The 16848-nt window shown below is 40.1% G+C and overlaps 1 protein-coding gene across 9 annotated transcripts in view; it reads right to left on the reverse strand.

Moving 5' to 3' along the window:
• madd (MAP-kinase activating death domain) overlaps window positions 1–16848 on the reverse strand; it is a 36406-nt gene that overhangs the window by 17573 nt on the left and 1985 nt on the right. For all 9 annotated transcript variants that reach the window (XM_047042724.1, XM_047042723.1, XM_047042720.1 and 6 more), the window contains exons 2-15: window positions 12982–13201; window positions 12140–12784; window positions 10151–10454; window positions 8483–8614; window positions 8147–8260; window positions 7583–7663; window positions 4674–4846; window positions 4264–4499; window positions 3959–4118; window positions 3170–3270; window positions 2721–2929; window positions 2354–2607; window positions 2087–2217; window positions 1872–1973 (exon numbers count right to left, since the gene is read on the reverse strand). In XM_047042724.1, coding sequence (XP_046898680.1) covers window positions 1872–1973; window positions 2087–2217; window positions 2354–2607; window positions 2721–2929; window positions 3170–3270; window positions 3959–4118; window positions 4264–4499; window positions 4674–4846; window positions 7583–7663; window positions 8147–8260; window positions 8483–8614; window positions 10151–10454; window positions 12140–12784; window positions 12982–13040 — 2701 coding nt within the window. In that variant the 5' untranslated portion in view covers window positions 13041–13201. The remainder of the gene's footprint in view (window positions 1–1871; window positions 1974–2086; window positions 2218–2353; window positions 2608–2720; window positions 2930–3169; window positions 3271–3958; window positions 4119–4263; window positions 4500–4673; window positions 4847–7582; window positions 7664–8146; window positions 8261–8482; window positions 8615–10150; window positions 10455–12139; window positions 12785–12981; window positions 13202–16848) is intronic.

Genomic DNA, 16848 nt, shown 5'->3' on the forward strand with positions numbered 1-16848 from the left:
ACGTTCCTCATGCGTCAGTCCCACGCTAGTCATGCGTTATAATCACACGCCAGATGTGTACACCTCGCCCAAGAACGCTGGAAATTGAACGATTAGAACGTTCAGAGAACGTTGACCGAAACGCTATGGTGTGACGGGGCCTTAAAAGGGATTTGTAGTGCATCATAAGATGCTTTGTCATCTCTCCAAGACCAAGCTGTGTGGGAAGTAGTTTCAGATAGCTTAACTTTAACCTATGACGCAGTGTGAGAATTCCTTCTTTTCAATGTGTACTCTTGTTTTCAACAAGAGGCCTTTAAAGTTCTGCATCACTACCAAAAAACGTGTCTGAATAAAAGCAGGGAATTTTGACAGAGACAAGGGAGCGTCACCGAACAAGACTAGCAAGGGAACAGACGTTGTGGGGAAAGAAGGCAGGTTGAACCTGAATTTCAATTCTATCTCAGATATATACATCCTATAATCCCAAAGTTCTGTGGAATTGAACAGGACCCCAACCATTCTGAAAAACACCACATTCCAGTAACTGACATCAGTGCAAAGAGAGTCATTTGTATGACAATTAAAAGATCTGTAGTCTATAAATGTGTGCATCATAGCGCAACAAAAGGACTCCAATCAGTCACACAGAGAGGAATGATAAGGGGACAGAAGGAAGGGTATAGATATACTGTACAGGAATAAACATACAGGTATATCTACCTTTTCACCCACTGGGAAAGGAGGTGCTAATATCAGGGTCAAATTAGGGTCTAGTCAAACAACAAACTACCACACCAGACAATAACATACCCGGGCTTTCAGGGCTTTCATCTGAACAAAGACAAAACACATGACCATCAAAGAAACAAAAAGTTGCTATGGCAGCTATTCCACACAGGATGGAGCTATTGAGTTATGAACACATGCATTTCTTTTTTCTTTCAAAACTGAAACGTAAACATTTACAAAAGAGAACATTATAAGTCTAAATATTTGAGAGAAAGATCTGACTTTGTCAGGTGCTCAATATACTCCTTGAAAATAGTGCCATATTATTCACTTTGCAATCCAGAGGGGGGACATATTCAAGCTGAAAAGAAATATTGCTACAAACCTTGCTCCGTTTCTTCCTCAACATCAAAATTAAAATATTCTTTTGGAGTATCAAATATAAATAAAATTGAAAGTGAACAGAATGAGGAAAAGGACAAAAAAGAAAGGAAGTGAAGATACACGTTGAAGGCTAAATATGCTAAGAACACTGTTAAAGATCGCTAATGTATTCCTTATACACATCTGAATCTGAAAGATCTGAATTGAAACATGAAGAAAGGGAAACAAAGCCATGTCTGAATGCCAGTCTCTCTTTTCAACACCTGGCAGGTTTACTATCAGAGCTGAACATGCAAGTAGTCAACTGCATTGTCCTGTAAACTATATATTTGAGATTTAGAGCAAAAGTATACGTTTTTTCTTATTTTGAAGGATTGTCTGATGATGATAAACAAAATAATTTTGTTACTATCCTTTAAGTCTTGAAAATGTATTGCTTATAATGGATGTTTTAATCTATTGTGGTGATAAACCTGAAGGATACATCAGCTAGAGGGCATATATACAAAACGTAACTAAAAACTGATAATGGAGATTGTAGCTGGAAAATTAACTCAAATTGGAAATCTAAATACAGCCAAAATTCCTGAATTTTAACACCTTCCCTAAAGTGTGCACATACATTACATACATACATCCACAAAAGAAGGTGAACAAATGCACAGTAAGGGAAGGAAGGATAGACACTAATAGGATATTCCATAAGAAAGAAAAAGAAAAAAAGTGACTGGAGATCACATGAGATGTAGCAGATCCAATTGACTGGGTCACTGTACCTTTGAGACTGGGGAATGGTGTGGCTTTCTCTCTTGCAGCCTTGTTGGGGATAGCTAGGTTGGAGAGACTGAAACTGGTGCCATGGTTCTTGTACAGATTACCTGCAGCAACAGGGGGAGTATCAAGACGAGTTAGAGAATAGAAAATTACGATAGACCATACCAATGAAAACACATTTTGAGACTTAAATTACAACCAAGTAAAAGACACTCACTGGCAAAGGACATGAGACCCCCAAAACCATCGCCGCTGTTGTTTGAGATAGGGGAGCTGTTACGAGAGTCACCTTCTCCATCAGACTCTCCCGGAAGCCTTAGACTGCTTGGGCGAAGTGGACGCTGGGCCCTGTAAAACAGACAGGGTTGTCACGGTAGCCTGTAACAGTAGTGAACAAAGAACTACAAGCCAATTTTTTTTCTCTCTCTCTCAAATATGTTTTTTTAGGGCACAAAGGAAAGAAAGGTAGGTGTTTTGAACGCACTTGTTGCCATTAAGGTTTTGGTTGAATCGGGGTGTGTATGACTCTTCTTGCTCCTCTGATTCAGGGTCTTCTTCAGCAGGGAAACCGTATTGGGGCTCAAAGTAGGGGTTGTCATATTCTCGCTTCTTAGTGACTGAGTCGACAGCTGTAGAGTCGGGGGTAGGTCGGGAGAAGGGTGGACCACCCAATACCGGGACAGGGTTCTGAAGAGCAGCACTTGCAGACGCTTCCATTTCCCCTTGTTCTGTTTGCTCCTGTTAATGAAAACAAATGGTAATCTATTATTCCAAAAACAAAAAAAAGAAAATGTCCTCCTAATTACAATCTATCATCTTTTTTAATGCTTGGTTGGATGATTGTCACTAACGTGGTTGACTCCCTGAATGATTGTGCTGGGGCTTGAGCTGGCTGTGGTACTGGAGCTCGAACGGAGAGGTTGTCCATCAGACGGCTCGGATGGTCCATCGCAGACCTCTGAAGCACGATCTGGACCCTCTCCTTCCTTGAATTCCTGGAAGTCCTGAAACTCGACCTCGCTGGCATCACCCAGAGCCGCATGAGTCGGGGGATGTACGCCTAAAATCCCGGAAAAATATATTTATTTCCATTCACAAAAAAAATATGACAAGATTAAGGTTAGAAAATCCAAACAAATGTGCACATGGAACCTTTATAATTTACATATCAAACACATGTATTTCATATTTTCAAATGTTACTTTCTTCATTGATCTAGTCACAAGAGGATCTGTGGTCTATGTGGTGGCTCTTGTGATGGCTCAAAGCTTTAGACAGCTAATGGCTGAAAGATACTCACTTGGTGTGTCTCCCTGGATGTCACACTTGATCATCTCACTCACTAAGTCTCCAAGGGAGGAGTAGGAAGAGCTGGAGTCATCGTAAGCTTCGCTGTCGCTACTACCAAGACAAAAACCTTGTTAAACCCAATGTGCTTAACAACAACAAATAATGAAAGACAAGCTTTACAATGGACTGCAGATCTGGGTCACTAAATGTTTGCAAACACTGTCAACTACTTGAATGCAATAAGCGAAGTTAGATCAGGCATGGCACTCGGGCAGCGTGCGTCATCCGCTCATTATCACACCTGTGTTAGCCAGCACAAGCCCATTGGGCCACGTCTGATAAGACAACATTAAAAGTCTGCGCGGATACGCACACACACCCCGGTTGTTGTATGATCAGTGCTGCTGCCGCCCTCCACCATCCCCTTCTCACCCTTGTTGTCTGTATGTTCTATTCATCAGGGGGATTATATCTCTATTGCTCCCCGCCTCATGTCATTTATGTATGTATGTGTTGCATTGAAGAGGCAGGAAGCGCTTCCCTTAGATCATCCACTCCGCCAAAGTCAAACCTATTTCCATGTCATGGTTATCAATAAATACTCAAATCTAATACGTGAGTGTCTTGACTGATCTTGATTTGTTTTATTGACTGCCAACTCAACCACTCAATCAAGACTTACAGTACAAACTGTTAGGAAAATCAAGTATCTCAATTACTTTCAAATACTTCTGTTGATCTTTCAATAAGCTTGGATGGGATTCCTGTGACAAAAATTATATTGTATTTATTTTTTTACCTATCATCTGTTGGGTCTGAGTCATTGCCATCGTCTTCCAGGGGCCCAGCCATGGCCTCGGCCAGCTGGGAGCTGCCGTCATACACACGATAAAACACTGGCTGTAGTTGGTGCGCATACCACTTAGGCTTGTCTCCAATCAGGGAGGGATCATACACGTCTGAAACATGGAAGTAAGTAGTTAGTAACGTTTTCTTGGAATATCTCCATTGCCAACTCTTAGACATAATATTGTTATTTATTCAGTCCAATTAAAATACCAGATACTGTAACATGATATCACCCCCCAAAAAATTAAGACTTACTGTTATGAATCCTCTGAAAAGCTAGGTTGGAGGGGTTTAGGGCCCACTCTCCATAGAATTCTACCGCCTGGGTGTGGGACAATTTCTCAGCAAAGCTTGAGCGTCTGGGTCGTGAAGCAAGGAAGGATGTAGCCTGGAACGCCACAACAGGCCGTGGGAACAGACGCAGGGTGCGAGTGTGCATCTGAAATCCTTGGAGCACATTTGGAGAGTTGAAGAACCTCACCATGGCAACCCTGTTAGAGAATAACAAATGATATGTATAAGAAAAAAACTTTTGGGAAGGGGTTGTACTCAAAGACTAAACCATATGAGCTCTCTAAAAATACTTCTTCACTTATCTTGCAGTAGGAGGCATTTTACAACCGCTAGAACAAGGATGATAAGGATAACTGAAGGTCCAGTCTTACCTGGTGGCAACATCCACAGAATCTACATCGTTGCCATAGATCAGTGGGTTAAACTCAGTTGATGAGGGTGACACCTTGTCCCGGCTAGGTGGAAGAAGCGGCAACTCCTGGCCCTCCTGGAACTTCTCCAGGTTCAGTATGGGCTGGGTGTTCAAACTCATACTGGCCAAGGCCTGGAGTGGGTAAAAAAAAAAGGGATGTGGTATACTGCAGTACCGTGAAATAGAAACCACAGCTCGATGAGCAAGCATTCTCACCTCAGGCATCAGCAAGTGCAAAAATGTTTTACATTAAGACCATACACATAGTTGTTCAAGTATTCACATCCAAAAAGGTGAATCCTGTTGACGTGTAGTAATAAGTGATAATTGATCGTATTAAAGAGGAAGTCAACAGTACTTAAATCGTGTGTGCTGATGCCTGAAATGGGAGTGTCTTTTAGGAAAGGTCAGGAGAAAGAGCGATGGGTTGGAAACATGTTCGCTTGAAAAGCACTCTGGGATTGCTGCAGACTCGTTCAGTGTTTTGCTTAGCATAATGGATTATTGCTGATTAGCCCTGAACTCACCTAACTTCATTGCAGTGACTAGTTTTAACGTTAGTTTAAGAACACTCACTGAAGGCAAGACAGATGCACACAAATTCAGTCATGCTCAAGCCAGAACTAAGCAATGGTGGGTATGTACAACAGGGCTATCAAAATGTGGTTTATTGAGTCTCTATAACTCTGTACATAAATCGTAATAGGTTATAAAACTTGGTAATTAGGAAACATAATATCAATAGTAACAAGCAAGACAAAAAAATCCTGTTTTGTCAGGGACAGAATTCGTGCATGGGGAAAGCACATTCCACAGGAGGAAAAATTAGGAACCTTATTGTCAGAGGAGAAGATCTGCTTTTGGGTGATCACGGTCAACCTAACCAGACACTAGGAAGGGGGACAAGAGAAATGGCAGGAGGATCACATGAAAGGCTGGGATGACCAATTGCTGAGAGTGACAGGAAGCACATGAAAAAAAAGAAGATAGATAGATGCAATCCCCCAATTTCCATTAAAATGTTTTTTTTTTGGGGTAAAACAATTATAATAAAAATGCTCTTAATCATAATGTCTAAATTGAGCTGGATAAATAAAGAAAAAAAGTCGGGAAGATTTTGGTGAGATTTTTTTGGGCCACTTATTTATGCAGTAAATGTATTGTCTTAACCAATCATCGGGCTCACCAGGGCTTTCACAACAAAAGAAACTGTTTTAGAAAAAACATATGTTACGGTATGTATCCAGAGTTCAATACGAACTCCTAACTCAAAGGAGTGACAGAGAGGATGAACGAGAGTGAGAAAGAGAGAGAACAGACAAAATATGTTTACAGATCAAACCATAGAAGACACAGTGAGACAGAGACACATATGAATACAACAATGCAATACAAAAGTAACACATTTCACTTCTGCCACTAGGGACACTACAGGCCATCCATGGTGACCTACTGGTAAAGCCAGTGGTTACAATGGAGTGGTCATGCAAATACACAAATAAGGGAGCAGATCTCTTGACAATAACGAAAAAGAAGATGGGGGGGAAAAAACTTTTGGATCCACTGTTTGTCTGTGGCAATGTAACACGTTTTCATCTATTCAATTTTGAATTGTACAATAATATTTTTAAGATAGAAGGGAACAGTGGTTTTCCTGCATAAAGTGCTGAAACGATGCCTATAATAAAACTGGAACACACAGTGAGAACTTACCTTGGAATTCTCTATTCATTCTACTACAACTACTACTAATTCACCAGAAATGCTTTAACAGATTACAGTTTGTACCATTGTAAGTTGTAGCATCAGTGCCATACTGCTTGATATCCTGTTAACTATTGTATTATATATTCAGCTTCCTCAAAATGTTTTTGGAAAAAGCTGTCAAATCAAAGTTTTAAATTATTGTAAATGTAAAGTGCTTGAACACACACATCTAAGTTAATGTCACACAAACATTTGGGAAAAAGTTAATCACACACAGCAACTTGACTAGTTCTGATTCAATGCTTATCTATGGTCAAATTAGACATGATATGAATGAATTTCAAGATCACAAGAAAATATATGGTCTTGTGAAATTGTAATTAATGAGTTGTTGAGCATGAAGAACAGATTCCATTGAAAGATTATACACATCTGTGGTCACCTGCACTGCTATGATGAAATATGGTATAAGTCATTATATTATTAAACATTTTACAATGTTCTTCTACTTGTGCTAGGCAGTGTAGTGTGTTGCCAGTAGGCCCATTATTAACAATGAATTCCGGATATCTTGGTCTGATATTCATATAGATTCAAGTTACAGGTAAAAAACTCAAAATTACAAAACCATACAAATCTTTTCATGAATCAGAACCAGATCCTAATGTGTGGTTTAGGGATTAAGGGGGTTTGGTTAGTTCTACTGCTACGGTCATTACTGAGGTCCTGGGGGTAAGACATAGTATCTACTTTTACCTCCAAGAGCTAGAGCATGCAAGGAAAAGAGGAAAAGAAAAGAAAAACCACCGTCTGTGTTAGAACAACGCTCAATTCAAAATGCTCCCACACACTATGCAAAATACATCCAACAGTAGTTACAGGAGTAAGATACCAGAGCCTGTCCCTACCCAAAACCCTCTTCATAAAGCTGAAAAAAGAGATGGTTACACATTAAGTACAACAATACTTTACTTTAAAGGAGCTGCTGCAACTGGCTTGTACATAAGCTGTTGTTCTAAATACCTTGACTAACATTGGTAACATACTAACATCACTTCTGTAGCCTGGTTAGTTCTGCTCCAGCTCTTAACTGAACAGAAAACACACACAGAGAGATAAGCAGCGCCAGAATTAACTAAGGACTTGGTGCAGATGATTTACCTGTTTCAAATGTTTCTTGAGTTCAGTGGATTCTGGCTCGGGGAGAGGAGGTAAGATCTCAGCATTTGTGGGTGCTATAACCTGTTGAGCAAAGCAGAATGCTCAAATGTAAAAAAAAAAAAGAAAAAAAAAAAAAGAAAAAAAATGAAAACACACCGATCACACAAGATCACACACCGCCTCTTCACCTGATGGAAGTATACCCCACCACCCACTAAAGGCAGATGCCTGTTTCCAAAAGGCTAGGAAGTGGGTGAGTGTTAAGCTCTCAAAAGAACTGACACACTCACACCAAGTGGGAGGACTTGCATGTTAAACAATGACCTGCAAGTGATGCAGATGTCTAAAAAAGGCACTGACAAATATGTTCACTCCATAATACTCAAGACAAAATAAGACTGTAAATGGCCTCTACATGTATATTGAAAATATAAAAAGATGCTTTGACGAACAGTAGACTGAATTAATATTAGAAAATTCAGTCAGTAAATCATCATACATTTGATTTCAAGTGAAGTTAAAGAGCTGTGGTAAACAAGGTATCTAGAATTTTTAGATACTGACCTTGTTACAGTCAAGGTCAACAAGCCACACATCGTCTGGCATTCTAAAATCAGATTTGTAGAGGAAGAAGCTGGCTGGCACACCAATAATATATGGAGTGGGGGCCAGAAGGAGCTGCAGGGGAAGTAATTTGATGTAACATAAGAAAACGAAAACAACTGTAAATCCTTTATAGTGATATTTTAAAGTACTCAGTACAAGTCAGTTGATAAAACTTTGAGGGCATAATCTCAATAATTACAAATTACGACACTTCAAGTACCTAGTAGTAGTCTATGAATATTATTTATATTTATATTTAAATATACAAATCCAACATAGATTTCAATTCCTTACTTGTTCAGCAGAGGCCATGCAAGTGGGCAGTAGGGGAATGACGGGGAACATATACTCCAGAGGATAGATCATGGCAACAAATGCCATGACGCTCATAGACAAGGCATTGTAATCTCGCGACTGAAGAACCACCTGGAAAAAACAGAATGAGTCTTAGAAAATAATAATATTTGTCAATATTCTAGAATACATTGTTCAACTTGAAAGGTGTGAAACATCCTCACAGTTCTATAGTATGGTTGTACATACTGCACACAAACTTTATATGTATTGCCACAAATCATTTTGTCTAACATTGTTGCCATTGCTTTGTCTAACAGTGTCTCGAGTTGCAAAAAGCTTTTGCGTTTTCCCGGTCAAGAAAAATACTTTAACAAAGTTTAACATTACAATATAGCCTGTTAGAAAGAGAGCCAGATCTGGTATGCCTGGGGATTCAGCAAATGTTATTATTCAAGTAGAACTAGAAAACAAAGCCATGCTCAAGGCTAACATGACACATTCTCCTAAAGGCACTGATGCATGAACAGGTCTCTGCAGATGTTCAGACTAACAATGGGCTGGACAAAGAGCAGTAAAGGTGTCAGGATGTGGAGTTTGATTTGCAGAAAAGAAAAATGGTTCGGGTTGAAAGCGATAATAGTGAAAAGGGGGGTAGGCTATTAGGAAATGTGGCAGCAAGGAAGATGTGAGAAAAGAAAAGTGACTAGGACACGTGGAGTGCAGTATGTGTTTGGAGCCGTGATGGCAGGATGATTGTGCTATTAGTCATCACAGCAGTATAAAAAGCTGTAATAAGATTGGATTGGTTGAATCAGAGATGAGGATTGAAGTTACCAATAGAGACTATACATACAGACTGCAATTCAACATATAAACGAAGTAAAAATGGGGACACACACACACAAAAAAATTGTTTCAAAGACCCAGCTTTGCTTGAGGGGAAGCATTATAGTATATTTTTCTGAACACAAGCAGTACTGTTTATTCTATCCCACCTTTAGTTACACCCCTACCCCCCTCCTACACCCTCCCCCCCCCAAAAAAATACAAATAAATAAATAAAAACACAACAACAATAATCCTATTACAAAATATGTGGGTGTAGTTGTTGGTCAACTGGGATATTGCTTTGGGAGTCTCATTTAGTAGAAGCAGATAAGGGACACAACCTTGCTGAGGGCAGAAGAACATGGATGCATTGAGGAGGACAGTTTCATTTAGTTTCCTTTCATCACCTCTTCTCACTTTTAAATACTAATTTGAATTCCCAGACTTGGAGGAAAACATTGCTATGGATGTCCTTAGTGACCTTGCTTGCATCCATCCTTGTACATCCTACACCTACATTGTGGTTTGGAAGATGATGAATTGTAATAAGGAGAGGAAAAAATACAATAATTAAGACATACAGCTAAGCACATACCAGGCAAGTGGCATGTCAATTTCACTTATCTAGTACAGAGGAAGTATGCATTTTCAGGTGCCAATTAAGAAAAATTGATGTATTCATTTAGATTACCACAATACTGTCGGAAGCATGAAATACTTGCTGTCAAAACTAGGGATGGCAAGCAGAGATAATGGAAAAAACAACTATTAGGTTTGAAGGTCAAATGAGTCACTCTTAAATCTTGACTTCCACATTGAGGGTCTTTTGCTCCTCACCTTGTGCTCCAACAGAATGCAGCTGAGCACCATCAGACAGGCGTCCACGCCAAGCAGCTCAAGGGGAAGATGTAGGGGGAAGTCCACCATGGAGAAGCGTGAAGAGTCGGGCAGGGCGAAGGTGAGCGCTGGCTGCATGTCGTGGGGAAGCACCTCCACATCTACGCGCCGCATACCCGCCACGGGCACCGGCGAACGGAGCAGACGGTACACCCAGGACTCGATCTCCCGCAAGTCGGACAACAGCTGGTTGCCTTTCTCCTCTACTGACAGAGCTCCCGTGAACACACGCCACATGGTGTCCCTGATAACAATATTTGAACCAAACAAAACAATGTGGGAGGTGTGCATTATGAGTCAGTGCTAACATATTAACAACACTGTTGAACCATAAATCACCATGAATCTAGAATAGTTCTGAAGGGGATAAATGACTGCAGTTCACATTATTATGCTTTGTTCTCCCAAGACTACACTTTCAGACAGATCTTTTATCTTTTGGATTTATTGTTACTAGACTAATGTTGTCCACCCAACATTCCATGATCTTCAACTATAAGTAAACCAAACACACAAGAGGCCCTGGAGTGACCTCTGATACGCTGACAAGCCAGCTCTCTACAGATCTCTACACGTGTAAACACGTGGCGGTATTAAACCCCATTCGGAATGAGTGTCTGCCATCAATGACAAGGGGAGAAACAAATAATTAACTCTTCAGAGGTCCTCCCGCCCACTGCAGCAGCTCCCTGAAGGCAGGCAAAGACCTCAATCTGTCAGCGCCATCACAGCATTGTCCCTCATTGCCGTTACAAAATAATTATACCCCAGTTTCTATCACTGTTCAGTCACTTCTAAGCCGAAATGTCAGGATAGAGAGTGAGTAGTGAAAGAGATTTTTACTACCCCCAACTGCTAGGTTTTGTTGTTTACTAGATACTCTGCCCAGGGATTGGACAACACATGCTGCTTGGGGTGATGAGAAAAACCTCATGACTGTCTACTCACAATGTATTGATCCAGAGGTTCTGACACTGCCCCGAAGCTACTGTAAGAAAAGGTCAACTTCTGTTTTGAAAACCTTTAAAGGTACAATTGCTATTTTTTTTCTGTAAAAAGAAACGTTTTGTCCCTTATAAACATGTTGTGTAAGCCAACAAGTTGTTTAGTTACACAGAAAGCTCAGTGCTGCAATTTTCCAGACAATTATGTTAGGATTTATGTTCCAGCCAAGTGCTTTTGCAAGGCAGACCTTTCTCCTTGTCTTATTTTGTGAAACCACTGTCAATCAAACTCAAGCTGGAAGAAAGCATGAACGTTTTAACCATAATTGGGGTTGTTATTTCTTATAGGCCTATTTAAATTTGTTGTCTTTTGTTACCTATTGCAGCTTTACGTCATTACATAACTAAACATGAAAACATGAAATAAAGTTTTTACGTTTTTTAATTTTGTATCCATGATCATTTTAAAATGGGAGTTGTTTCATTTGGTTTATCACATTCAATAAACACTGAATGAAAACCGCCTGCGTGTCTTTCTAAAGCAAGCATGGAAATCACCCTCTGCTCTATTTGGTGAGGGGACAAACACAGCCATGCTGACCCTGGAAATACTAGGAAGTGCTCTGCTTACCTCACACATTGTAGAAATAGACATGCTTGAAAAAAGTGTACATGCACTGTATATTCAAGATCAACCTCATTGAATTCCTGAAATGTGCATCTTAGTCACTCCCTCACTTTGTAAACTATCAATGTAGAAATTCTGCAATGGCATCCTGATCCAACCTAGTCTTGGAATCCAGAAACTCCCCTTTCATATCAGAGTGGATGAACACTTGTGGCTCTTATTTGATAATAGTCACATTATGCAGTTTTAGAGATTTTTTTCCCCAAATCATACTTTTCAAGACAGATTCTTAATCCCATCTAGATTCAGGCTATCAATCGTGAAACAGCAAAAACACTACAAAATGATAATTCTCACCTTTGAGTAGCGCGTGGCAGCCCAGCTCGCAGTGTCAACCTCTGACTGCAGCAGTCCACCAGCCTCTTGAGAATGTACAGGCACTCCCTGAACGTGGAGAAGAAAGGGTAGTGGCTGAGGATGCACAGTGAGGTAAGGGTGCTATTGCGGTTTCGGTTGGCCATCTTGGCAGCACTGCGCTTGTGCCGTGGGGACCGTCCTGCGCTCGGCTCCCCACCCGGGGGTCTGGGCTCCGTGCTGTTTTCGGCTGGCGCCTTTGTCTCGGCGTTGCAGGGTGGAGCCAGTGAGGACGAGGTTGGGCCTACACTGCTGCCATCCGATCCGTCACTGGCTGTTTCTGTTGATTGTGTGGTAGCCTCGGTATGCGATGCTTTGTCTCCACGGCTGCGGTGGTGTCCCCGCTGGAAGGAGCGGTAGAAGTTAACGCATATGCCATAGCGCGTGATGCCAGAGTCCTTGTCTGTCAGCGTAAAGACGAAGGAGGCATCGTCGCGGAGGCTGACGCGGCGCTGGCGGATGCTCAGGCAGCCTTCTGGCTGGCAGAAGAACACTACATCCGGTGGGAGAGGGAAGTCTGGATGGTCCTCAAGAGGGTAGCGACGTAGAAGCTGGGGAGTTTGGGCTACACTGTCACTGCTTGGTTGTCTGTCAGGTAGGAGGTAAAGACAGGGTATCGTTAGGAGAAAAAGGACCAGCAATAGGAAATGTATTTTTGTAGAGGAGCTGAAGTTGTTTCTTTGGCTGCTAAGAGTGAATCACAAGGTCCATCCGACATTTCTTAGGTTTGTTATGCTGGTGCATGTACTGCTTTAATACGCTGTGTGTAACAAAAACATTCTTACCTGGCTCCGACTACTACCAGGTAGTCCAGTAAACGAGGGCACATTTTCTTTTTCTCCATCTTGGAATGATGAGGTTGTCCTTAAGTCATGGCAACTCAGACTATATTACCTTTGGATTAATCTGGACCGATCAAATCACGCTGTAGCAGGCCTAGACATAGGATTGGAAACCAGTCCCTTCAAATTCATTGCTGTCATTGACAAAGTATAATGGAAATACCTGCAACACATGGAAAAAAGATGGCATATTATATAACAGGGGGTCAGATACCTGTAGTCTACACCTAATTTCAAATGTAAATTTTGCAGCTGTGTAATAATAACTAAAGGAAAAAATGAGTTTTAGGTTACGGTGGTACTCTTTTATTCTGCCTTAAAAGCACCATCTGATGACATTTTAGTGAGGTAGATGTTCAATGAAAAATAATCCCAAACATAGTTTCCCGTTGACAACTAGAAACTATTTGTCATCTGTCATTGTTTCAGTTTCCTTGGGTCTAATATGTCTTTGTTGAAGAACTAACAGATTGTTTGTGATGGAGTTTAACTGGAGTTATCCGATGAGGTAAGCCGCTTTAGGGGACTAGGTCCATGAGTTAGAGCTAGAAGTTTTCTGAGAGTATAAGCTTCCTTTGAGCTTGCTGTATTGACCAGACGGCCCTCTGATTCTTACAGGTAGTAAGAAACAGGAACATTAAACAGGAACAAACATCCTCCACAATGTAATTCACCACTTAAGAATGTAGCGCAGCATCAACAGCAATGTAATTTTTCCCTTTAACACAGAAGGTCACGACCCTTAGGGCAAGCTTGTAGGAACTGTTCAATGTACAACATGCAACAATACATTAAATCATGTTGTTGCTGAATGTACTTGGCACATGTGACATAGAAGAAGCCTAATTAAATTTTCCTATGTTACTTTGGTAACTGCTGTAGGCAATCTAGCCTAACTAATAAACAAAAATATTCAGTCTGTTAAATCTAACAAACAAGGTTACACTGCTGTGTGTGTGGTCTGTGGTAACAATGCTGTGTATGTGGTCAATCCCACTGCCGTCACAGGTACACCACTAAGGACTAATCAGCTCTGAGGCACAGGGCATCTGGTAGGACCCTACAAAAGGCGATGATACCGTATTAGCCACTTGGAAAACAAGAGCTCGACAGCAACAAGGAAGCATGCAGGGATTAGGCCTACAAAGCTGTAGAAAGGAGTTTGTCCAAAAGCGTTTGTTTACAGAACACAAAAATAGTTGTTTGGTATTGTTGGGTATTATTATCAATGGGTAGCTGCAAAGGATGTCTAAAACAATGCATAAAAATCTCTCAGGTTTTTGGGTGTCAAATATCACAAGGAAAACCTAAGATGCTTGCTGATGTTACATCAACACATCCATTGGGACATACTGCATTGGGCAAACAAGATATTGCTTTTAACAAAGAACTAAATGGGTTTTGTACAAGTACATTCAGATTAAGCATAGAGCAGTCACTTCTGCTTAAAAAAGCAGTTCTACTCGCAGTGAATATATCATAGATACCAACTAGTGGTGGTGAAAGATTTGAGACTGTCAGGCTGATAATGTAAAGTGTCAGTAATCTGTCTGTTTACAGGCTACATACATCCAATATATTTTTAGAGGAAGGAGAACCGTATAACTGTACTCAAGCATGTAAAAAATATATCTGAAATTCTTTGGCAACTGGTGGATAAAATATGGAATGGATTGGTGCCTGCATTTCTGTGACAACTATAGAGTACAAGTAAACAAACAATTTAGTAATTTGTTTATAATTTCAAATAATAACCCTTGAGCTAACACTCAAGTCTCTGAATCAAGCTCTTTCAAGAGCCTTGTAAAATTTGGATTGCAACCTAGGGCTAATACCAGGACCCCAGTTAGCTTGAGTTACATTATGTCAAGCAGACATAGCGTAGCCTACATGAAATGATCACGTGAGATAATGATGCCGAATCATGAGGTAGAGGCCTAACACTGTCTAAGAAAAATGTATTATTACAACAGATAGGCTAACATGTATGAAGACTGGTGTGCACCTTAAGTCTGTTCCTTCGTCGACTTGTAAAATCACTAGACTTATTTAAGTGTTCTGGTTTGAATATTAAAACAAAGAAACAAGCTAATCTTGCTAAGATGAGTTGCATTGCTGGAAAAGGGTCTACTCATTATTTTATCTGTACATCTTTCAAGGTTATCTGTAATGGCTTTTCATATAAGATTAAAGAAAGAAAAGAATAGGCAACAGGAAATCTACAGTAACATCCATGCTCAGCTATACCCTGCCAGTCAATCTTTCATGCTGAATACAGAACTGGCATCAGCCCCAATGGTAATACAACTTAGCATGGTTGCCATAGCAACCCAAACTGTTCTTGTTGCCTTGTTCAACTGGATTGGCCATTCTGGATCAGAATAATACAGTAGCCTACACTTATCTGGAACCAAGGTTGATAACATTTGACAAGACCAGGGAAATCAAAAGGACAGTTTGCTCTTTATTGGTGGAGTGTGTACTTTATAAAGCATGTATAAAGCATAATTGGAAATGAGTGAAGCATAACTGAAAAATGAGGTTAGGTAAATGCAATAAATAAATATATTTCATTTATTATTTAGTCATTTAGCAGACGCTCTTATCCAGAGCGACCTACAGTAAGTACAGGGACATTCCCCCGAGGCAAGTAGGGTGAAGTGCCTTGCCCAAGGACACAACGTCATTTGCCACGGCCGGGAATCGATCTGGCAACCTTCAGATTACTAGTCCGATTCCCTAACCGCTTAGCCATCTGACTCCCATCTGATTTCATAAATCTATTTTCTTAAACAAAATACAAAAGATTGTGATTGCCACGTAAGAGTACATTTGTGTCTTTGGGACAAAGTACATTAAGAGATAGTTGGATCCAATGTATGTGGTATGTAGGCTTGTTACAGCCTAACATCACAGAAATTACAGTACATCTCTTGCAATACTGTTACAGTAGGATATAAAATAAAGAAAGTGAGATGTAATCTGGTGTTAAAGAAATCCTTTCAACAATGTTTCTTTTCACTCTAGTTGGGTAATTAAATTTAAGAACCCCTCTGTAATACCCCCAGCAGTTTCCATCAACACTTCATCAGTGGAAAAATGTATCTGCAATTATATGGTTTGTTGACTGTGTTAAGGCTATACAAAATAAACTAAGATAACTCTTTTAAATGTGTGGGGGCAGATCAACAAGGGACCTCACTAAAGTAATTAGCTAATGGTGAAAATACATAAAACTAAGAGTTGTGTCTATGCTATCAAGATATTGCCTATCATAAAAGAATAACATACCAGCATTGGAAATAAATTGGTAGACCTTCCCCAGATCTCATCACACAGATAAAGTATTTTGCAGGCACTGGAAGCCTTACCTCTGGACTGTAACCAGCAGCTGAATAGAAAGGTAAATATGAATATTGTGCCTTTAAACTCCACCCAGAAAGACAAACACTGCAAAATGAATTTACCGGTTTCAAACAGTGTATGCTATGCCATTTATCATTGATGCATCCTCAAAGACAGAAACTCTTGAAATAAAAATGAAAAACTCTTTTGTATAATGGAGAATGGAATTCTTAATCCTAATCCTACAGGATATTGTTTTGTAAAAATGTATCAAAGCTTTACAATACACATTCTTTAAATTGGATTTTGCAGTCTATTTGGTATGGTGCCATTTGGAATAGGAACGATTCAAGACAACACAACACAGAGGATGTTCTAATATCATATGATAGAGTAATTTCACAGATTTTGAGTGCCACTCAAATAATAAACGTGTTTGATACAAAATAAAAAATTTAATATGAT

Source organism: Hypomesus transpacificus, chromosome 19 (assembly GCF_021917145.1).
Source record: "Hypomesus transpacificus isolate Combined female chromosome 19, fHypTra1, whole genome shotgun sequence".
In the NCBI taxonomy this organism is placed as follows: domain Eukaryota; kingdom Metazoa; phylum Chordata; class Actinopteri; order Osmeriformes; family Osmeridae; genus Hypomesus; species Hypomesus transpacificus.